The 21,014-nt window shown below is 41.4% G+C and overlaps 1 protein-coding gene, 2 long non-coding RNA genes and 1 other non-coding gene across 4 annotated transcripts; 2 read left to right on the top strand and 2 right to left on the bottom strand.

Moving 5' to 3' along the window:
• Positions 1–311: 311 nt before the first annotated feature.
• Positions 312–18,785, top strand: LOC131324736 (3-isopropylmalate dehydrogenase, chloroplastic-like). Its single transcript, XM_058356830.1, has 7 exons — positions 312–710; positions 5,909–6,229; positions 6,304–6,465; positions 6,552–6,626; positions 6,918–7,027; positions 7,109–7,181; positions 17,972–18,785. The coding sequence occupies exons 1-7, from the start codon at positions 519–521 to the stop codon at positions 18,161–18,163; spliced, it is 1,125 nt and encodes a 374-aa protein (XP_058212813.1). The 5' UTR covers positions 312–518; the 3' UTR covers positions 18,164–18,785.
• LOC131324737 (uncharacterized) lies at positions 1,819–5,899 on the bottom strand. Its single transcript, XR_009199424.1, has 3 exons — positions 5,691–5,899; positions 4,382–4,917; positions 1,819–1,955 (listed from the first exon to the last, which is right to left on the bottom strand). It is a non-coding gene; the product is annotated as an uncharacterized LOC131324737 (long non-coding RNA).
• Positions 3,010–4,176, bottom strand: LOC131324738 (uncharacterized). The gene is made up of 2 exons (XR_009199425.1): positions 3,550–4,176; positions 3,010–3,428 (listed from the first exon to the last, which is right to left on the bottom strand). It is a non-coding gene; the product is annotated as an uncharacterized LOC131324738 (long non-coding RNA).
• Positions 17,036–17,143, top strand: LOC131324924 (small nucleolar RNA snoR100). Its single transcript, XR_009199509.1, has one exon. It is a non-coding gene; the product is annotated as a small nucleolar RNA snoR100 (small nucleolar RNA).
• Positions 18,786–21,014: the final 2,229 nt, after the last annotated feature.

Here is a 21,014-nt window from a genome sequence, read left to right as displayed (position 1 = left end):
TTTTGAGATTCATATTGAAAAATATAAACGATTTTCATACATATAATTAACTTCACGATTTTTAAGGTTAATTTTGAAAATTTAGAATAAAAATTTTAACTTCTTAAAATGCATGATTTTTCGTAAATGACAAGACGGAGGAAGTATATGATTTTTTTAGCTTATTAAAGCTAATGAATAATTTCGAGTTTGACTCAAACCCAAAGAAGCTCAACTCGCTAAATTTTTATTGGGCTTGAGCTCTCGAGCTGAGTTTGTTAAAACCCTAACGAGCGAATATAAATGTTCTAAAACTCGGGTCGATTTCGATTGGCAAAAAAAGGCAAAAAAAATAATGTAATTTTGCTGATTGGTCAGTCGCGCGGCGCGTTTCGATTGGCCGTGATCGTCTCTAACTACTGGCTCCGCCGTGGAACTTTCTGTTTGAAAACTTTCCACAAAAGGTATAAAATTGGTCGCTGTGGTCGGCGTCGTGAAGATTAAAAAAACACTACAGGGTCAGCAAAAATCGTTCTACTATGGCTGCCCATATCGCGAGACGAGTCCTCCGAAGCCGACGAGCGAACGACTTCTTCTCTGCAACCACCCTTGTTCCACCTAGGGTTTTGGATCGGAGCTTCTTCTCCACCGCTTCCGGCTCCGATCTGATCCGGGCCACTCTCTTCCCCGGCGATGGCATCGGTCCCGAGATCGCTGATTCCGTCAAACAGGTCTCTCTCTCTCTCTCTCTCTCTCTCTCTCTCTCTCTCTCTCTCCCCATACGTAGAGATGTATGTACCACCTCCATCTCAAAAAGATTGTCCAATCCGCAAAATGAAAACTTAAAAATAATGCATCATGGTCGGAAAAAATTCTATCTTTTTGTCGTTAGATAGGAGATCTCAATGAGTTCCTTTATGTTATCGGAAGAAGTTTGAACTTTTCGTGAGCAATATTTTTTGGTTCTTTTGCGGACCGGACAATCTGTTAGGGACGGAGGGAGTAATATATATCTGTTGCTCTGTTTGATGTGGATGCATATTCATGATACGTTCGTTTATAGACACATGCATACATGTTTCAAGTGTCTCCTTAGTTTCGTTTTATTGGGGAGAGGCGAATGCTGGTATACCACCGGAGGGGGTTGCCAAGATGGCAAGTGGTGTGGGTGAAATTCCCTCCCAAGCACACGGTTGCGAGTTTGAATCCCGCTTGTGTGTAGCAATCCTCGTGAACCAGATGCTGTGTATTGGGGACAATCTGTACAGCTTGCACCTTGGTGGGGCTGTGGTGGCGGACTACCCTACATGAGTAGGGGTTACTCCGAAAGGACGCCCCAGTGAGCTTGGCTCATTCAATGGGTGGTACTGGCGTACTGGCTGAACATGTTATTTCAAAAAAAGAATCTTTGGATGATGTGTTGATTTGTTTTGCTCTTTTGATTATTATCTTCGTAGTGAATTCTCTTTATCTTCATGAACATGCAAATTTTTCCATACACGAGGGTGTGGGGTACGTGTTGTGCCCAAGATCAACCACATGCAAAACAAAGAAGCAAGATTTTTAGGTAGTTCCCCAATTGGGTACATCCATGGGGGAATCAGAGTGTGTTTCACTGTATGAAAAATACAAGATTTTACGTGGGAGTACCGTACCAACCATTTGATCACTCAACTTAACTGTGTGTCTTTGTCACACACTCGCTCCTGCCTTCTCTCTGCTGCCCTCACCTCACACTACCTTCCATCTCTTGCCGAAGCCTCACGGGAGGAGCCCAGACTGCTCTACACTCTTGCAGATTTTGCCCTGTACTCGATGCTGAGATTGCAGGAGTATTTATAGGCTCCATTGGAGCCCATAATAGCCTTCTCTCGTCAAGAAACAAGTGGGTGGTGGTTGGGAGTTCCATTAATAGAGGTTGTTGGATGGTAATGGTTGTGGATCTTAGCAAAAAAACCAACGGTGTTGCTTGCGACCTTGAGGTGTATTGTAATAAGAATACCCCAAGCGTAGGGCTAGGTCGGTTGAAAGCGTAATACCCGGAAGTCCGGGGTCGAATCCACATGGAGCGCATCCATAACTCGTTTGGAAATTAGCTTGCGTAGAGAATTTAACGTTAGGACCACTAACCAAGTTCGGCGTTGAGACGGCCAACTGAGAGATTTGGTAAATGGCTACTTAACCTAACTATGGCTTTTTAAATGGAGATTAAAACTAAAGGCTAGGTCAAGGGATAGTCAACACCCATAACACAAAGATATAACTTATCCTCTCCTCTTAGCTAAAGTGCTAAACCTGGTTAGAATTTTTTCAGACATTTTGACAAACACTTGGAGGGACATAGCTCCAAGCATCATATGTGGCAAGTAGTCTAACCCTTGCTTGCATATGATCAAAGAAGTTAACACCTCTAAGTTTTGATACATAAAAGTACCCCAAACACAAGCTTAAGCTAGGAAATGAAGATTTACGAGAGAGGAACAAGGAAAATCCATGGCTACGGGATGCTAATCATCCCACGACCTTGCCTTGCTACACTACTCCCACATATTGGAAGATAGCATGGAATGAACAAGGGAAAAGAGAGAGAGATATGAAAACATGACTGAAAACAGAAATAAAGGCTAGATTACTAAAGATCCCGAGGACACTTACAACTTTAATGAAGTCCAACCACCCCAAAACCCAACAATCAATGCCCTATTTAAGAGAGATTGAGAGTTGAAGATGAGAGGGAGGTAGAAAGAGAAAGAGCTAACTCTCAAAACGAAAAGATAACCCTAAAAACGTGTAAAGGGGAGTTTATATACTACCCCTTTTTAGTTACAAAAGAAAAAGAAAAAGAAAATACAAATCTGCAGAATCTGGGAACCTTCTACCGGTAGGCACTGACCCCCTACCGGTAGGACGACTTCGAACCAAAACAAGATGCTGCTTGAGACTGAGATCTTGCCAGTAGGCACTGATCCCTTACCCAGGGCTGTCCATCGGTCGGATTTGCTCGGGGTCGGGTCGGGTCCGACCCGACCCCGAATTTTGTCGGATTAGTTAATTGCCACCCGAGCCTGACCGAAACACTGGTCGGATTCCAACTGAACCGAGTGCTGATGAGTTCGGGTCGGGTTCGGCCAGGTTTGGTCTCCCGAAGATCCAGTCATCCAGATTCAACTATCAGCAACACTGCAGCACCCATACAGAAAGAGAGAGAGAGAAAGAAAGAAGCAAGAATTGTGCAACTGCAACTGCAACATCATCAACCATCACCAGATCAACATTTCCAGCCAACCCAAACAGCAGCCATACAAAAAAAAAACAAAAAACAAAAAAAGAAGCAAGAATCAGGCAACTACTCCCTTGTTTTCCGGAAAGCAACCTCTCGCCTCCCCTTTCTTCATGGTTGTTGTAATTTGGGACAGCCACCATTGTCCATTGCCCCCATTTTCTTGTTCCTATTTCGGACACACACACACACACAAAGACAGAGAGAGAGAGCGAGAGAGACGGTACCATGAGCGGATCTCGATCTAAAAAAGAGCATTTAGTTCTTGAGAGAGAGAGAGAGAGACGAACCACTATAGGCGGAGGTTCCGAGTCACGGAGACCTAGATTAGGGTTCTTGCCTTCTTGGGTGATCGTCTGATGACTCAATCCGTCGATCGATTAGGGGGGTTGGAGGATTGTGGGTGACTGGGTGGGACCGGTACAGTGAGACCGAAGAAAAAGCAGTGGAGGTGGAGAAGAATTAGAAAAGGTCGGTGACAAAATGTGAGGAAATAGGGTTTTTTTGCTTTTATACAAATATCGTCGGTCGGGTCGGGTCATCCGAGAAGTTATCTGGTGCATCCGACACCCGACCGACTAAATGTGAAACCCGACGAAATCAATCCGACCCCGACCCGAATGGATGATCGGACCCGTCCGTTCTTTCTATTTTCGGGTCGAGTCGGGTCGGGTGGTTGGGTGGGTCGGTTTGATGGACAGCCCTACCCCTACCTGTAGGTCTTGAACGGTGCAGATTATGGCCTTACTGGAATGAATTTGAACCGGTAGGAAAGGTTCTCTACCGGTAGGTATGGGTTTGTACCGGTAGGCATTGATCCCCACCGGTAGGCTTCCTGGGCTCGCAGCCTTTCATAGCAGCTTCATTCTGAGCTTGTTCAAACTCTCCGGGGCTTCGACGATGCTTCCCCGGATTCAGTCATTGCTCCATTGATCGACGTTGGAGTGAGTCCGTGGTGTTGAATACACCTTATTTCTCAAAGAAAACCTGTAAACACCAAAAACGCACCTTTCGCGCAATATCATTCAAAATCAAAGAGTTATGCGCGTGAGCGTGGCAAAAAATGAGCGAGATAAGCCCGAATAAACACACTTTTGTGGGCTTATCAGGTGTGCGTGCCACTTTTTGTACCTCAAACTAATTACTGTGTGCTTGCTACGAAAACAGGGGAAAGAGAAAATAGAATGTATTGTTTGATGTGCTTTTTGTTATAGTCGAGTTGATTTTTTAAATATCTTAGATTGAAAGTGTAGTCAATTTTTTTATCATGTTCCATTGTCTGTAGCTCTCTTAAGTTAAATGGATAGTTTGGAAAAGTTTTAAGTTTTTCTTTTTCATTTTCTATGCCCGTCTTGAAGTTTATGATTTAAATTTAGCATTTCATAATTATTGTAGTTGGCTGCCGGACAGCATTTTGAGTTGATTGCTGATTTTCTACTCAGTCTTGCACTAATCAACCTATGTTTAAGGTTATGAAGTGATTGTAGAAACTTGCAAAGCTTGAAGTTTATGATGCCTATGTTTAAGGTTATGAAGTGATTGTAGAAACTTGCAAAGCTTGAAGCTTATGATTTAATTTTAGGCATTTAGCATTTCTTTATAATTGTACTTTGCTGCCAGACAGCATTTTGAGTTGATTGCCCATTTTCTATTAAGTCCTGCACTTAAGGCTTGTTTGATAACCTAAATTCAACACTTCAAACTGAATCAATTAAGTAATAAGTGATTCAGTAGGTTTGATAACGACATTATACATTGCTTAACAAATTAAGTGCTACGTAAAATGTAAGTTAAAAAGTTGAAAAAATTTAAGTAGCTTTGAGCTACTTAATTCTGACTGAATTCTTGTGTACTTGCATTTAATCACCATAACCACCACCACCACCACCACCACCACCACTCCTACAACCACTTCGCCACCATCACCACCACCACCACCACTTTGCCACCATCACCACCACTCCACCACCACCACTACTACTCCTCCACCACCACCACCACCACTACCACACCGTCGCCGCCGCCACCACCACAATGCTACCATTGCACAACTATCACTCCACTGACACCACTCACTGTCACCATTACACAATCACTCCACTGCCACCACCACTCACTGCCACCGTTACATCACCATCGCTCCACCACCACCATTACACCACTATCGCCAGCACTCCAACACCACCACCACCGCCGCCGCCACTCCATCACCACCAACACACCACCACCACAATCACCATTCCACCATTATTATAAGTACATTGTGACCATTAGTAAATTAAGAGAGAATCAAAACTAAAATTAATTTATCATTTTTTTAATTCAGTACTTAATATGTTTACCAAACAGTTTTTTAGCTTAAAAAATTCAGCATTCAGCTTTCAGTACTTAATTTTTCAGCATTCAGTTTCAGTTTTCAGTTTTATCAAACAGGCCCTAATTACCCTATGTTTAGGTCATGAAGTGATTGTACAAACTTCTTCTTGTGAGATGATAATGTATCTCTCCGAAACTTCTGAGCTAATGAGTAAAGAGGGAGACTATTGTGATGAATAAACATTTGGATATAATAGGTTCACTTTGGTTGTTGTAGTGTTTGTTTTTTTGATATTTCTGTTTGAAAGTGCGTTATCTTTTTCACTAATGCAGGTATTCAAAGCTGCTGAAGTGCCAATTGAATGGGATGAACACTATGTGGGGAATGAAATTGATCCCAGAACCCAGAGTTTTCTGACGTGGGAAAGCTTGGAATCTGTACGGAAGAATAAGGTTGGCTTGAAAGGGCCAATGGCCACACCAATTGGAAAGGGTCATAGGTCACTGAACCTTACATTAAGGAAAGAACTCAATTTGTATGCTAACGTTAGACCTTGCTACAGTCTCCCGGGATACAAGACTCGTTATGATGATGTAGACCTCATTACCATCCGTGAAAACACAGAGGGGGAGTATAGTGGCCTGGAACATCAGGTGAGTTTATTGTACTACATTCAAGATATTTCCATTGCCTGTTGGTGTGACGGAGTTCCACCATCTGGTGTCAGGTGGTGAGGGGTGTTGTTGAAAGTCTTAAGATTATTACTCGTCAAGCAAGTCTCAGGGTGGCTGAATATGCCTTTCATTATGCCAAGAGCCATGGGAGAGATAGAGTATCAGCAATACACAAAGCCAACATCATGCAGAAAACTGACGGTCTTTTTCTGAAGGTCTGACTATTGGAAATGCTTAAACTTCAAAAATTGACTTTATTGGTTTGTTCATGGTGCAATAGTGACTTTATTCGGTTTTACAGTGTTGTCGTGAGGTTGCAGAGAAGTACCCTGAGATAAAATATGAGGAAGTTGTCATCGACAACTGTTGTATGATGGTATAAACAATTCTCTCTTTGAATGGGATTGTGCAAGCATGTCTATTTGTTAATAATTCTATGATATCCCATAGTGGTGTTGGTATCTGTTCCATCAAGCTACTGTATGGCCTATATTAAGTATTGTGTAAGCACAATGCATTGTGATATCAAATGCCATTGAGAAGCCATACAACAATTTTGTTTTCAAAACAAAAGCATGCCTATCCAATGTTTGTGGATTGGAATCTTCATACTTGACAGAGAAGTTAGGGAGTTACACTAATACTTGCCTTTCTTTTAATATTACAGCTTGTGAAGAATCCAGCACTTTTTGATGTTCTAGTGATGCCCAATCTTTATGGTGATATTATCAGTGACCTTTGTGCTGGATTGATTGGGGGCTTGGGCTTAACACCAAGGTATATGCTTTGTTCTCTGCAAGTCATTATATAAGTGAATTTGAAACTTGCACAAGTTCTTATGCTTTTGCCTGTGCACAGCTGCAATATTGGTGAAGGCGGCATTGCTCTTGCCGAGGCTGTACATGGATCAGCACCTGATATTGCCGGAAAGGTTGGTGATCACAGCTATGTAATTGCACTGCCTTTTTCAGTAGCTGATTATGCAACCAATATGTGTTATTTAAGTGCTTGGTTCTGCATTTAACTGAAGATTACATTCTCCCGCCTTGTTGTCAGATATATGTGAAGTGCAGTTAAGAATTGCATGTGTGGGCATGGCTTAGATTAGGTTAAAGTTGACTGGCTCATATTCCTTGTCTCAGGTCTTACTATCATTTATGATTTGCAGTTCATCCTGCCGTGCCATGACATTGATATGGTCGGTTATGTGGGAACAATGTTCTAAAAATCGCTAGGCGCTAGTTGAGCGGAAAAGGGCGCCTAGTGCCTAGGCGGGGACTAGGCGCTGACTATTTGGCGACCTAATCTAGGCGTTGGACGACCAACTAGGCGGGGATTAGTTGACCTCCTTTTAGAACATTGTGTGGGAAAATAATGGACATACAAGCATTAAAACTATCCATTGGCAATTACAGTGGGTATGTGGGGTTTAGTTTGAGGGAAGTACTAGAAAGCTTGCCCAAGATTTTTTCTGGGAGAGGTTACAATTTATTGCTCCTCTTTGGGCCTTTGGCCCACGAGTTAGAATGTGCATTTTGATTAGTTTCTAGTAGAGCATGTTGTCAATTGGATGATGTCAAGTGTTATCTTTGCTTGCGCTTGGGAAGGAGTTCAAGTTGTGGGAATGTCTCTACACAATAAGGTGGGCTAAAGGTGCCTATCCCTGCCTTTTTGCGAGTGCCTTAGGTTGTCAAAGTTTAACCTTTTGTACCTTGATCGAGGCCGGGGCACACGCAATCGTGTGCCCCGGCCTCTACTAAAGGCAATAATAGTTGGAAATGGAAAACGTTTCTGAACAAATTGAAGGTAGTAAGTGTAAAAAAAACAAAGAAATAAGAAAAACATGTGGGGTTTTTTTTTTTTCTTTTTACACTATGAAGTTTTCTTATTCTGTGGAAATGAAAAAAGTGCAAACACAAAAAGAAAGAAGAAAATGTGAGAGTTCAGGGAAATTACCTTGAAGAAGATGTGTGGTCCCCTCCCTTTGGTGTATACTGTGGGAACTCGGGAAAAGAGGAGCAAACAAACAAACAAAGAGAAAATCCCGGGCTCACTTACTGAAAGTGGAAATGGAAGTAGATCAGTATAGAGTAAATGGGTACTCGGAGATAGAGCCTGAAGCAGTAGGTAAAGTGAATGAGGTCTGCCGAGAACATGGTCTTGTAGAATGTGGACATGTAGCTGCAGGTGGCAGAACTGGCACAATGGCAATGTCTGAATCGGCTGGAGAGTTGGAGGCATAATGGCGCAAGGCATACGGATATGTGGTCTCATCAAAGCGCACATGCCGAGAGACATATACCCGGCCAGTGACAGGATCCAAACACCTATAGCCCTTGTGCTGCAACCTGTACCCTAGAAACACACATTCCATTGTTCTTGGCAATAATTTGTTAGTAACATAAGCACCTAAGTGAGGATAACATGCACAACCAAAAACACAAAGGTCATTGTAGCAAGGGATACGACCAAACAGCCGAGAAAATGGAGAATCCCAATTGAGCACAGGAGTGGGCAGGAGATGAAGCAGATAAACTGCTGTAAGGACAGCTTCACCCCAAAAGACTCTGGGTACAGATGAAGAGAGAAGAAGTGATCTAGGTGTATCAAGAATGTGCCGATGTTCTGGTTATGCAGCGTCAGTGTAAGTCTATGCATGTGGCTCGGTTTCTCTCTGGCTTGCCTTCGTCTTATGATCCTATTCTTGATCCTATTTTTTGTCCTAAGGGTCGTGTGGAACCTGAAGCTATAGGTCACATTATGATTTGAAGTAAAGGGTTCCGAGACTTTGCATAGTGAGGAAATGGTAGCGTGTCCTACTAATTGTGTAAGATACTAGTTCGCTATTCCTGCCTAAACTAAAGGCAACAATAAATGCAACAATTACTCGTCTAGTCTAGTAGCTCGGTATCCAGATGAGCATATGTACAAGAATAGCTCTTCCCCCCTGGTTGAGTAGCTTGGTCTCCTTCCCTAACTGTTAGTAAGTGGTCTTTCGCTCTCTCCTGGTAGAGATTTCTCTTTATAGTCCTGAGAGTTGGGAGCGGGGTAGCGGTGTACTCAACCAATCGATGGAGTGGTATGGGTGCCGATAGATCCTCCTACTCATATGACTGGACTTTTAGGTCCATTCCTGCTGCTATGGATGAGAAACCTCTTGAGGAGTGACTTCAGGCAGCGGATATGGATTACCTTTCTTGGTTCAGTAGAATCAATAAGTAGAGGTAGGTGAGATTGCTTGCACATTTGTTTTTTATTTGTTCCATTAGCTAGTAGGTGAGGTAGCTTGCTAGAATAGCTATCGGATGGTTCAACGGCTTAGCAGGTGAGATGCTACCACCTTAGCCTATGCTTGCTCCGTTGCTGGGCCTGGTCAATTGGATGAAATGTGACTATGGGGGCGCCTCTAGCTATGCTCTTAGCGCTTATTCAACCCTGACTAGTACTAGATATGGCAACTATCTTTCGAAATGATGAAATTGGTTAGCTCCTACTCTAGCTATTTACCTGCTCTAGAGGGAATCTGCTGCTAATGCTTCATAACGACTACCATAATCTTTTGTATAAGCCCTTCACTCTACGAACATGATCCCAATAAGATATATATATATATCGATCTCACACACAAGGGTGTGAAATTGAACAAAGGGCAGCTACTCATCCGTAGTTAGGAGGTAAAACCACACCAGGCCGGCCCCCGGACTCTGTCTTCTTCAGTAGGCCGAGCACGAGCATAAGCCAAATTACTGACAAATGCCTAATCATTTCACTTTAGTCACTCAAGTATACACCTATCAGTATTAGTAGATACCTATACAAGTCAAATAGATATTGATCTGGTCAAAGTTCTACCCGTTGATTCAGTGGATCCATAACCACCAGCAAAGGCAAGGGTTGATCGAGACCCAGTAGTAGATGGAGTTCCAGATACAGATTATCTTTCTCCAATTGAAGAACCAGTTAACCACCCAACAATAACAACACCACTAATAGCTAGAGAGGCAGTTCAAGATGCAGTTAACTAAGAGTAGCGGATTTTGTTGTTTATCTTGAAACCAGTCAATGTATCAATCGCAGCATTCTTTCCAGGTCGATCGTGAGTAGCCAGGGTTGATTTGGAAGTGGATCCAGTTTATTCACTCCTTATCCGAGTAAACAGCTTACCCATCAGTTTGAGTGGCTATTGCTTTGGTTGCATCCGAACGCATTATAGTCTCAGTTAATGATGCTAGTGAACCAGCACCAATTGATCGAGTTTACCTAGTAGCATCTCTTCCAGGTCAAGATCCAGTCCCCTGCTTCGAAGCTGTTGATTCCCCATCATTCGAAGCTAGAGTTCCGGCCATCTCATTGAATCAAATCCCTCAGGCTTTGAACAACCTCATTCTAGGGCCTATTCTCCATCTCGATCATCCGATCCAACTACAGCTACTAAGCCATCCCTTAATCCATCTCTTGGAGCCCTCTCCTTACTCTGGAAGGAGAGTGCCCTGGACTTTCGGTTCCTTTCAGGAGAGTGCTCATTCTTCGTCCTCGATTAGCCATCCGACTCCCCACCATCTTTTCTTTCTCTTCTTTCTCCCGCTTCGCCCTTGCTTTCTTTCTTGGTTCCCTCGAGCCTGGTTTCCGGTTGTTCTTATATGGGAGTCTTGCTCTATCCTAGGGCTCAGAATACACAAGAACCTCGTAGCATCAGAAGGAATATGCTAATAAGGCTGTTTGTCAAAAGAATACGAGCTACTCTTTGCTCACTCTCCTACGCTCGTCATACAATAGATTCTACTGAGATAGCTACCTTTCTCAGAGCTCCTAGGAGAACGGAACGCCTATCCGTTTTCTTGCTTTAAAGAGTCCCTCCCTCACTCATAGGTATAGTCAAAGAAGTCTAAACAAAAACTCAGTCTCAGACTAGATAGGGAAAAGAAGAAACTTAAAATCCTTATTACAAGCACAGTAAGGAAGGAAGGAAAGAACCATTTCGAAAGAAGGAAAGACATTCTATCCTACATGCAACGGGATACATAAAAACTACAACAACAAAGGAAAGATACAGAGACCTCACCTACTCAACACTTGCCTAACCCAGTCTAACCTGTAGGAAATACAAGAAAGATTTGAGGAATTACTAAACAAAAAGTGTAGGTAAGGAATAAGTTCATGTGCTGTTTAGCTACAATTGAGAAGTCATCCTAATGATCCATTACTCCATGATTTGGAGAAAAAGAGTCATGTTGAGTATGAAACTCTTTGCAAAGGGGAAGAGAGCTTACTAAAAGAAAGAGTCCAATGGCTTTCTGAAGGTGATCCCATCAGGGCCCGGTGCCTTGTTAGGGTTCATGCTGAAAAGGGTATTATTAATTTCTTCATCTGTAACTGGCTTAACCATGGTGAGAGCCTGCTCCTCAGATATCGTATTATAAAACAAGAGAGAACATCTCTCCTCGGGTAACTTGTAAGCCATGGAGAGCCAAGTAACCCCTCATAGTAGTGGAAAATTTCATTCTTGATAAGATTGTAATCTCGAAGCTCAGTAGCATCCTCTCTCTGAATAGACACAATTTTATTCTGGTTGAACCTAGCATTGGCAGATTTAAAGATACCTTCAGAAAGCCATTGGACTCTTTCTTTCTGTTTTAGTAAGCTCTCTTCCCCTTTGCAAAGAGTATCATACTCAACAAGACTCTTTTTCTCCAAATCATTGAGTAATGGATCATTAGGAGGATGACTTCTCCATTGTAGCTGAACAGCACATGAACTTCTTCTTTACCTGCACTTTTTGTTTAGTAATTCCTCGAATCTTTCTTGTATTTCCTACAGGTTAGACTGGGTTAGGCAAGTGTTGAGTAGGTGAGGTCTCTGTATCTTTCCTTTGTTGTTGTAGTTTTTATGTATCCCGTTGCATGTAGGATAGAATGTCTTTCCTTCTTTCGAAATGGTTCTTTCCTTCCTTCCTTACTGTGCTTGTAATAAGGATTTTAAGTTTCTTCTTTTCCCTAGCTAGTCCGAGACTGAATTTCTGTTTAGACTTCTTTGACTATACCTATGAGTGAGGAAGGGACTCTTTCTTTCTGAAATCCACTCCAAAAATTAAAAACAAGTTACCGGAGTGCGAGTAAGTGAACAAAACTTGAAGACAAAGAGCTCTCAAGAAAACTATGTAAGTTTAAAACTGCAAAGTAATATTCGGAATGTGTACTGACGATATGTGCCGCTCTTGTTTTTTCTCTGCAGCTCTCGGTCTCCGCTTTTCGGCAGCCCCGTCCGTAGTCCTCCTCCTTCCTAGTAAAGCCCTCGGCTCCTTTATAATAGTTACACTATTGCCGTGTAAAACTTGGGCCCACAAGGCAAGTTTTAATTCTCCACTTTAGCCCATAATCACTCTTTTACTCTACGACCCACCTTTTAGTCAATAAGCATTGGGCCCACGCAATAAAATTGCAAATCATTTTCCAGTAATGCCTGTGGACTAATTAGTTCAGTGCTAAACGCCATATGACCTTTAAATGGATCAGCTTCCAACACCGTATAATATTTTAATTTCGCGCTTGTTGTACCGAATCCTCCAAATACCTACAATACACAAATTAAGCATTAAGCTCCGAATAATAATATAAATGGGACTCAACAAAGATAAATTAAAGGGCGCTTATGTGAGCATTTATGTGCCTATCATATCCCCCAACTTACATTTTGCTAGTCCCAAGCAAAGAAAACAAAATGCAACTAAAAAAACAAATTAAAACCGATAGTTCTTTTAAACCCCCAGGCGGCCCCTATTGGACGAGTGAAGTCTCGTGGCCCCAATAGGACGAGTGAAGTCTCGTGAGGGTTTCAGCAGTGATCACCCACAAAACACCGTGAATCCTTTCCACATGAAATCCGAAAACCTATAAGACAGCTCAATGATATCTCAAGCAAAGAATATGAAGTCACAGTGAGATGACGGGCATAAGTAGTTCTAGATACTCGCAAACCCATGGTGCGGCAAGGACAACAGCAAGTCCTTGAAACGCTCCCAACACCATAAGAACAACTCGCCCTCCTTCTACTTAAAAGACTATATTTGGTGAGTCAGGTGCTTTGATTTATTCTCTGAGAAATATCTCTTATAAAAGAGATCTCGGACAGCAACCCACGTCATGAGAGACTGCGCCTTCTGTACACGCAACCACTTATCCACACTATCTGTAAGTGAGGATGGGAAAAGCTTGAGGCAAGCATTCTCCCACTGAGCAGTGGTGGCAAGGGTGCACACCAACCCTTCAAAATAGCAGACGTGGTCGTATGGATCCTCATTCTCCCTCCCGTAGAAAAGGGAAGGGCATTGTGGATACCAGGTTTGATGGTGAAGGCATTGCGTGCCTCCACCGTCTCCGTTGGTAGAACGATTGGTCTGAGAGGAGTGGTCTTTTCAGAATGCATGTGCTCACGCATCGACTTCTGCTCTGCCATGACTAGCGGTTCAATTACTAATTCGACAAAAAGATCGTCGATATTAAAAGACTCAATACTGGCTTACACTTCCTCAACTACGGGGATCGACTCTCTATCTATGGGGACTAGATGCTTGGTGTTATCCCGGTAGTACTTGGACTTCAGAGGTGATTTCTTTCCTACAATGGAGGATTGCTTACTTTTACCTATGATGACTCAAAACAAAAACCAAAACTAAAAAGAAAACAAAAATAACGACCCGAATTCTTAACACACGTTACCGTCCCCGGCAACGGCGCCAAAAATGCTTAATGATTTCTTAGTCCTAAATTAATTGGTTGCCCCAAGCGTAGGGCGGAGACCGACATAGCACAATATCAGGTAAGACCGGAGTCGAATCCACAGAAATGATGGTGTGTGCTGACTTAAAAACTCGGGTTGTTAAAATTTAAACAGGTTTTTAGGTAGCCACCCCTTGTAGCTTGATGCTGAGATTAACTAAAACTAGAAATTGTTTGGTTTTTCAAATAATAAAAAAAGAAGGTACGGTCGTAGGGTTCATAGCACTCGCAACCAGTCCGGACTTGTCTGCTCCGTTCGTTGTTCTTGAAAACGTTCGACTTTAGATAGAAGAAGATACCTCGAAAGATGCAAACCGTTATGGTCGCTGTTTACCCATGCGCAGTGGGGAATGAGTTTTGGACCCCCATTCTCACGTTCACATGGGCTCCAACGATGCCCGGGTTCGTCTAACAAACGTACTTTATTAACCTAAAATTGTTTTTTCATTATTGTTTCGAAATATGAGCAGAATGCGTCCGATCTAGCCATGATGTGCTAATCACCCCACGACCCTACCTATACGACTACTCACTCATTATTAAGCTAGAAACAAAAGAAATCCTAATTTGAAACATGCTTCTATCACGCGAGATGAAAAATAAACAAGAAATATCAACTAATCAAATATTAGGGAACAACTTTTATATTACCTAAAGTTCAACCAAACAAAGTAAGAAGAAAATAACAGTGAAAGTACCTTCAAAAAGAGGAGTAAATGAGAGTCAGGAGAGAATAGGACCGTTGGTTTTATGGTGGAAAGGGTAAGCCATTAATGGTGGACGGGGGAAGAGATGTCACGGTGGGAGGAGAGTGACAGCAACTGTGTGTGACTGATCTCAGCATGTACAGAGAAGAGAGGGAAAACGTGGGGTATGGCAGTTGGGTAATGGGCAATTTTACTTTCTTGCACTCACAGTTATTTCTTCAAAAACAGAAATAGAAGTTAAAACGTTTTTTTGTTTTGTTTTGGGGTAATAAAGGAAATGACTTTGTGTCACAGCTTCAGTATTTAGGTTACACCAAAGGGGGCTCTCCCTTTATATATTAGAATAGATTCTTTTATTATAAAATGGACTAGGTATGAGTGTTTTCTTTATTGTGGACCAAGGACAGGATAACATATTGATTAGGTCATGTCGCAGGTTTTCATTTTTGATGAGAGAGATACTTTGAAGTACGAATGAAATCGGTTCGGTTCAGTTGGTTTTTCTCAAACTTTTCAAACCAAACCGATCAAGTTGGTTTTTGAATCTCACAAACCGACACCGACCGACTGTTAGAAGAAACTGTTCGGTTCGGTTAACATTTGGACCGGTTCGGTTCAGTCGGTGTAATTGGTTTTTTTTTTAAAAATCGATTTTGTAACAAATTAAGGAGGAAAAAATCGTTGCTTCTTCTTCTTTCCCAATATCAATCGTAGTTAACATAAATCAAACAAAAACCAAGTAGATTCAAACCACAAAAAATCTCTGAAAAAAAGATTGGGATCATATTCAGAAAGCCCTGATTTTGAGAAGATGGTGAATTCAAACCTATTGAGACCTAAAATCAATTGCGATTTTTCTTCTTAGAGTGAGCTAAGAGACTGAGATGGACGCGGATTGATCTCTGTGAATTAGACTGCTGTAGAAACTCCCCAACCATCGCCATGGATGAAGGGAAGGAGGGAGGGAGAGCAGACAACGTGAGACAAGAAGACGAAGTGGGTAATTTGCGTTTTGCTTTTAGGGTTCAGTCATTGGACGGTAGCGATTAGAATCTAGGATAATGGACAAATGGTTGGGATCTAACCTACATATCAGAACTGGTTTGGTTCGGTGGAGTTTGTTCCTTTTTGCTAGAAGACCGATACCGAACCGATAATCAAAATTTTCATATTTTTAAAACCGAACCGAACCGTGACATCTATAAAACCGACTGAACTAGTAAAAAATGGTTCGGTTTGGTTGGTTGGCTTGGTTTTTCGGTTAAAACTTCCATCCCTACTTTGAAGAGATGTGCATATTGCCTTAGAGCATCTCCGTTGTTCAGGGGAAGTCTATAAAACATGTGAACTTTTAAAACTATGCTGTACCAGTACTTTGCACAACATTTCTATGAATCTATATATGCTAGGTATGCAAAGAACATACGGAATTTTTTTGTCTTCGGTTTTGCTGCACCCAGAAGCTATTACACGATCTTTGGTAGGACTCAACCCCAAAAGCTAGCTGTTGAAGTGAGGGTGTCCTCACACTTATATACTTCATACTGCTTTGGTACCTAGGCAATGTGGGACTTCGCTTCACACCCTCCCTCATGCGCACCGTGCTCACTCAGTAGCACGTGCCGCGTTCAGAGAGATGCACCCTACCCATCTAGGTACCAGGGTACCTAGCTCTGATACCATGATACATGGTCTTGGGAGAACTCAACTCGAAAAGCTTCTTGTTGAAGGGCGGTCGCCCTCACACTTATGTGCTTCATATTACTTTGGTACCCATGGGGTTGCACTTCTGTTAGATTTCTTGGAGGGTTCCAACCTAAAACCAATTGACAATAGGTGGAGTAGCCTCTAGGATTTATTAACCAAGCTTGAATGGCTTAGATGAGCGATGTGGGACAAGTCTAATACTCCCCCTCACGTGCAACCCGGATGCACGTGGAGGTGACAGACTAGGAGCTGACTGACTGACTGGGGCGACAGAGATGACATAGACTTTCCCACGAGAGGTGAGGCCACCCAAGATCTAGCTCTGATATCATATTAGATTTCTTGGAGGGTTCCAACCTAAAACCAATTGATAATAGGTGGAGTAGTCTTTAGAATTTATTAACCAAGCTTGGGTGGCTTAGATGAGCGATGTGAGACAAGTCTAATAGCGCTTCACAGAAGCACCTCAATATAAACCTAAATTGTACCCCATCTAGAATATATTTCATTCTATCGGTAGGTTAGTGTAATGACATTTATTGTCCATTGAGTTTGGTGTTAAACTCCTTTTTGTGCATATTGATGCCTTGGACTATCAATAAAGGAAGCATGGTAATGTGCACATAAACTGAATTGGGTCTCTAGGCTTGCCCTCTTTGATGCCATTTGGCTTTGATTTGGGGGCATGGTTCTGCAGCAAAACCGGTATAGGGGGCCCCTGTTTCAGTGGTATTCTGAGAGCTGCCACTTTGTGCATATTTCCAAAGGTTAGGTCTGTCTCCAATCCTCTCGCCCGCTCATATCTCAATTGATTGGGGACTACATGAGTTCTGTTGTTGTTGTTGTTGTTGTTGTTGTTGAGTTTGGTGTTGAACTCCGATTTATGCTTGATTCTTACCCATGTCATTTAAATATTTCTTTTATTTATGTACAATTATGAAACGTAAGAAATGCCTTTAAATCATTAAATTACAATTTCTATAGACTTATCCCATCCATACACGTACCTTTTCTCTACTCTTTTTTGGGTTTTGCCGTTGTTTACATACCCATAATGTCTAGTATCTGTACAAGTGCTTCATAGGGGTAACCACTTGCCCTTGCCAATTCTTTGCTAGAGTTCACCCTACTTCTTGCCAAAATTTTGTTTAGATTGTCATGTTCCCATTGTTTACCATTGATTTAGTTGTGCCAAAGTAGTACAACGTTCGAGCCACATTGCGAAGATTTTGCATTTTGGTACTTCAGCGTGGTAAATTATAGATTTGGCAATGCCATTTTGGTTCTCAAGATAAGTGACATTGTTGATCTTGCCATCTTGGTTCTCGGCGTTGAAGTTTGCTGAGCCAAAAGAGTTTGTTTGACTATTTTATTCTGTTGCAGTTCTTGCTCATGTTTCTTGTTGTGCTACTTGTTACATAGTATTTTCCATTTGAATCATTCAACTTTCATTCCATTTACTGCAAGTTTCATCTCCTAAAAATCTGCGTGTTGGTAATTAGCAAATTTTGTCCTGGATTAATCTCACACAGAATTTGGCAAACCCAACGGCTTTGATGTTGAGTGCTGTCACAATGCTTCGCCATCTGGAGTTGCATGATAAAGCTGATCAGATCCAGAATGCTATCCTTAACACAATTGCTGAAGGGAAGTATCGAACTGCTGACCTTGGAGGCTCTTCATCAACTACTGATTTCACAAAGGCAATCATTGATCATCTCTGAAGAGTACGTCTGAACATTTGAGCTGTGGCTCGACGGCAAATTGTTTGCTGGGTGATATTCTTTTTGAAAATGTGTTATAGATATTTCTGTTGGTATTGCGAGGGAATAAGATAACTTCACCTTGAGGCATTTTTCTCTCTTGTTTTTGTGTATCTTTTATGCTTTTAGTTCATTCTAAGAAAGGCATTGGTTCTATGCCTTGGATGGCTTCATATCTCTGCTTCAAGAGCCCATCCTCCATTGGAAAGGGGTTTAATGGAGATGCAGTTCAAAAACATTTCCAGGAATCTTATAGCTTGTAGCTTGCGGAATTAAGTTATGGAGTCATTGGAGCCTAAATTTCATCTTTGCCGAATACAACATTCTTTACCACCGGGGGTGGTAGCTGACAATTGGTTCAATCTCACAGGATTTGGTTACAAGAGGTTGCAGGTTCAAGTCGTGTGGACAACACTTGCTCATGCCTTGCAACTTCTCTGATGTGGTGCGAGTCTAGGGTTCTTAATTGTGGTGCTTCTGTTGTGGATTTCGATACATTAAATATGTCAGCAACACGCCATTCTGGATACCGCAAATCAATAATTCGCCTCTCCCGATAAATATACAGGATCTCTTCAATGCATATATGGGTCTACTTATTCATGAGGATTGAGGATGCCATACCATCTTATTCTTTAAAATCAATAATTTTAGTATCACACCCACTCTCACATAAGTGGTAGGTCCCGCTCACAATAGTATATGCGGGACTAACCAATCATGTGAGTGTGGATGTGGTACTAGCAAAATTACTTTTTAAATTTGTTGGATCTTACACATCCATGCGTTCTCTCTTTCTGTCAACTTGTAGGTCAGTAAAATATTGCGCGGGAGAGAAATTGATGTGTCTTTTCCTTTACGAAAAAGAAGCATGCATATGGTTGTACTCCTTCCATTCCGATTTGTTTGTCCACTTTTAGACTTTTAAGCAACAATATTGCACACACAACACTAAACACATCTCACATACATGTGGAACCCACACATAGTAGTGTGTGAGGCCCATGCATATGTGAGAGGTTTTGTACTTGTGTTTGGAGTTGTGTTTGAATTGTTGTGTGAGTAGCATTTTTTACTTTTAAGTGTCCTAAAATGTTTGTCCATTTGACTTCTGATTGAATCAATTTTTCCCTTTTGCCTATTCTTTAGTGGAATAAAGTACTCCCTCCGTCCCTTTTTTTGTGTCCAGTATTCCATTTTGGGCTGTCCCGTAATAAGTGTCCATTTTGTAAAGTCAAGGGGGTAAAAGTTGGTGTATTGTCTATTTTGTTCCTAAAAGTAGATTTTATTTTGAAAAGTTAGTGAGTAAAAGTGTAATGATGATGGGTAAGTAGGGAAAATGGAGGAAAAAGTTGATGTAAAATGTGTAATGATGATGTCTTTTTAATAAGTTGGAGTTACGAAGCAGGACACTTAAAAATGGACGGAGGGAGTAACTTTTTTTTAAAAGTTGAAGGGTTAATGTGAAAAGTTGTACTTTTGTAGGTGTAATTCTTGTGCTCTCTAAGAAAGTTGAATTTTCGAGGTTGGATAAACAAATTGAGACGGTGGAGTATTATTATCTTTTACAAGCTTGTAGTATACTGGTAATTAGGGTTGCTTGCAGTCTGGTTCGGTTCAGATTCCTAGGAATCCAAGGGCCGAACTGTTAGTCGCGGTTTTTACAAAATGAAATTCGTGTTTGGACCAAAAGTCCTACGGTTTGGTTCCAATCTAATCCGTGACTTGCGGATCAGTTGCGGTTTTGTCTAAGGATTTTAGCAAAAATAAAGCTCAAGCATATATCCCACACTAAAAGAGAAGAATGTTACACTTAGAATTAAGTTTAACACCACGGACAAAATTCAAAAAGTACGGATTAGTTCAGTCCAAATTGGTTTCACAGTTCACCGGATTTTTTGAACAGCCGTACTGGTAATCTTTACACAATAAAATGGTCAATGACATTTTGATACTCATGAGACGCAAAAACATGGTATGACGTGTAAATAAAAGAGAGAAAACTAGAGCGAAACTGCCGAACGAGTTAATTAACTTAATGCAGGGGGGCAAAGAGGGGGGATAAGTTGTAAATCTGAACATTTTGAGTTTGAAACTTGTCAATCTCTTGGGACCAGGTCGCAAGAGAAAAATCTCTTATAAATCTCCTTGTCTCGGGTCTCGGCATGGATAATTTGCTTTTGACTGGACCGGGAACCAAAATAGTCGAAGTACGCGTATATTGATCTAGACATCTATGACCATTGAAAAAAAGCCCGATAATGGGGAGAAATTATTCAATGCCCTTGGAGTAATGTTGAGCAAGATCTTATCTAGACCACATATTGGTGTGAGTTTTACTTACTTGGAAGTGGACCCCACACCAAAGTTTTACTCAACCTTGAGTCCCAACGGGCATTGAAGGTCCCATTCTTGTAAATTTATTTTTCATTTTCGTTTTGTTTGTTTGTTTTTGAATTTTTGTTAGATTCGCGTCATATTTTTTGGATTACTCATCCGTCTCTACGAGAGAAGTCTAAAAAGTACAAAATTATTACGGAAAGCCAAAAAATAATCACTAAAAACGAAAAAATGTAAAACAACTATCTTGTTTTCTAAAGTGCCCTATTATTTGAATTTTTTTTAACATCAGTCTATAATTTTATACCTTTTTGATTTGTCATGTCGCGAAGAACGAAAAACTAAACAAAATGTTATAAAAAGTTAAAAAAAATATTGAAATAAGATTAAACTAGGACAACTACAAGAAGGCAGCCTGTGGACAAGGGGAAATTGGTGTTCGGTGGTCCTTGGGGCAAATTATTCTCAAGTC

This window comes from Rhododendron vialii, chromosome 4a (assembly GCF_030253575.1).
Source record: "Rhododendron vialii isolate Sample 1 chromosome 4a, ASM3025357v1".
In the NCBI taxonomy this organism is placed as follows: domain Eukaryota; kingdom Viridiplantae; phylum Streptophyta; class Magnoliopsida; order Ericales; family Ericaceae; genus Rhododendron; species Rhododendron vialii.
This window is presented reverse-complemented; position numbering and strand designations above follow the sequence as displayed.

What these genes read in the sequence shown, in the direction of transcription:
- LOC131324736 (XM_058356830.1), top strand. Translation starts at nt 519, where the DNA reads ATGGCTGCCCATATCGCGAGACGAGTCCTCCGAAGCCGACGAGCGAAC. An exon ending in GGCTTGGGCTTAACACCAAG is followed by an intron (nt 7,028 to 7,108) that starts GTATATGCTTTG and finishes GCCTGTGCACAG; the next exon opens with CTGCAATATTGGTGAAGGCG. An exon ending in CACCTGATATTGCCGGAAAG is followed by an intron (nt 7,182 to 17,971) that starts GTTGGTGATCAC and finishes AATCTCACACAG; the next exon opens with AATTTGGCAAACCCAACGGC.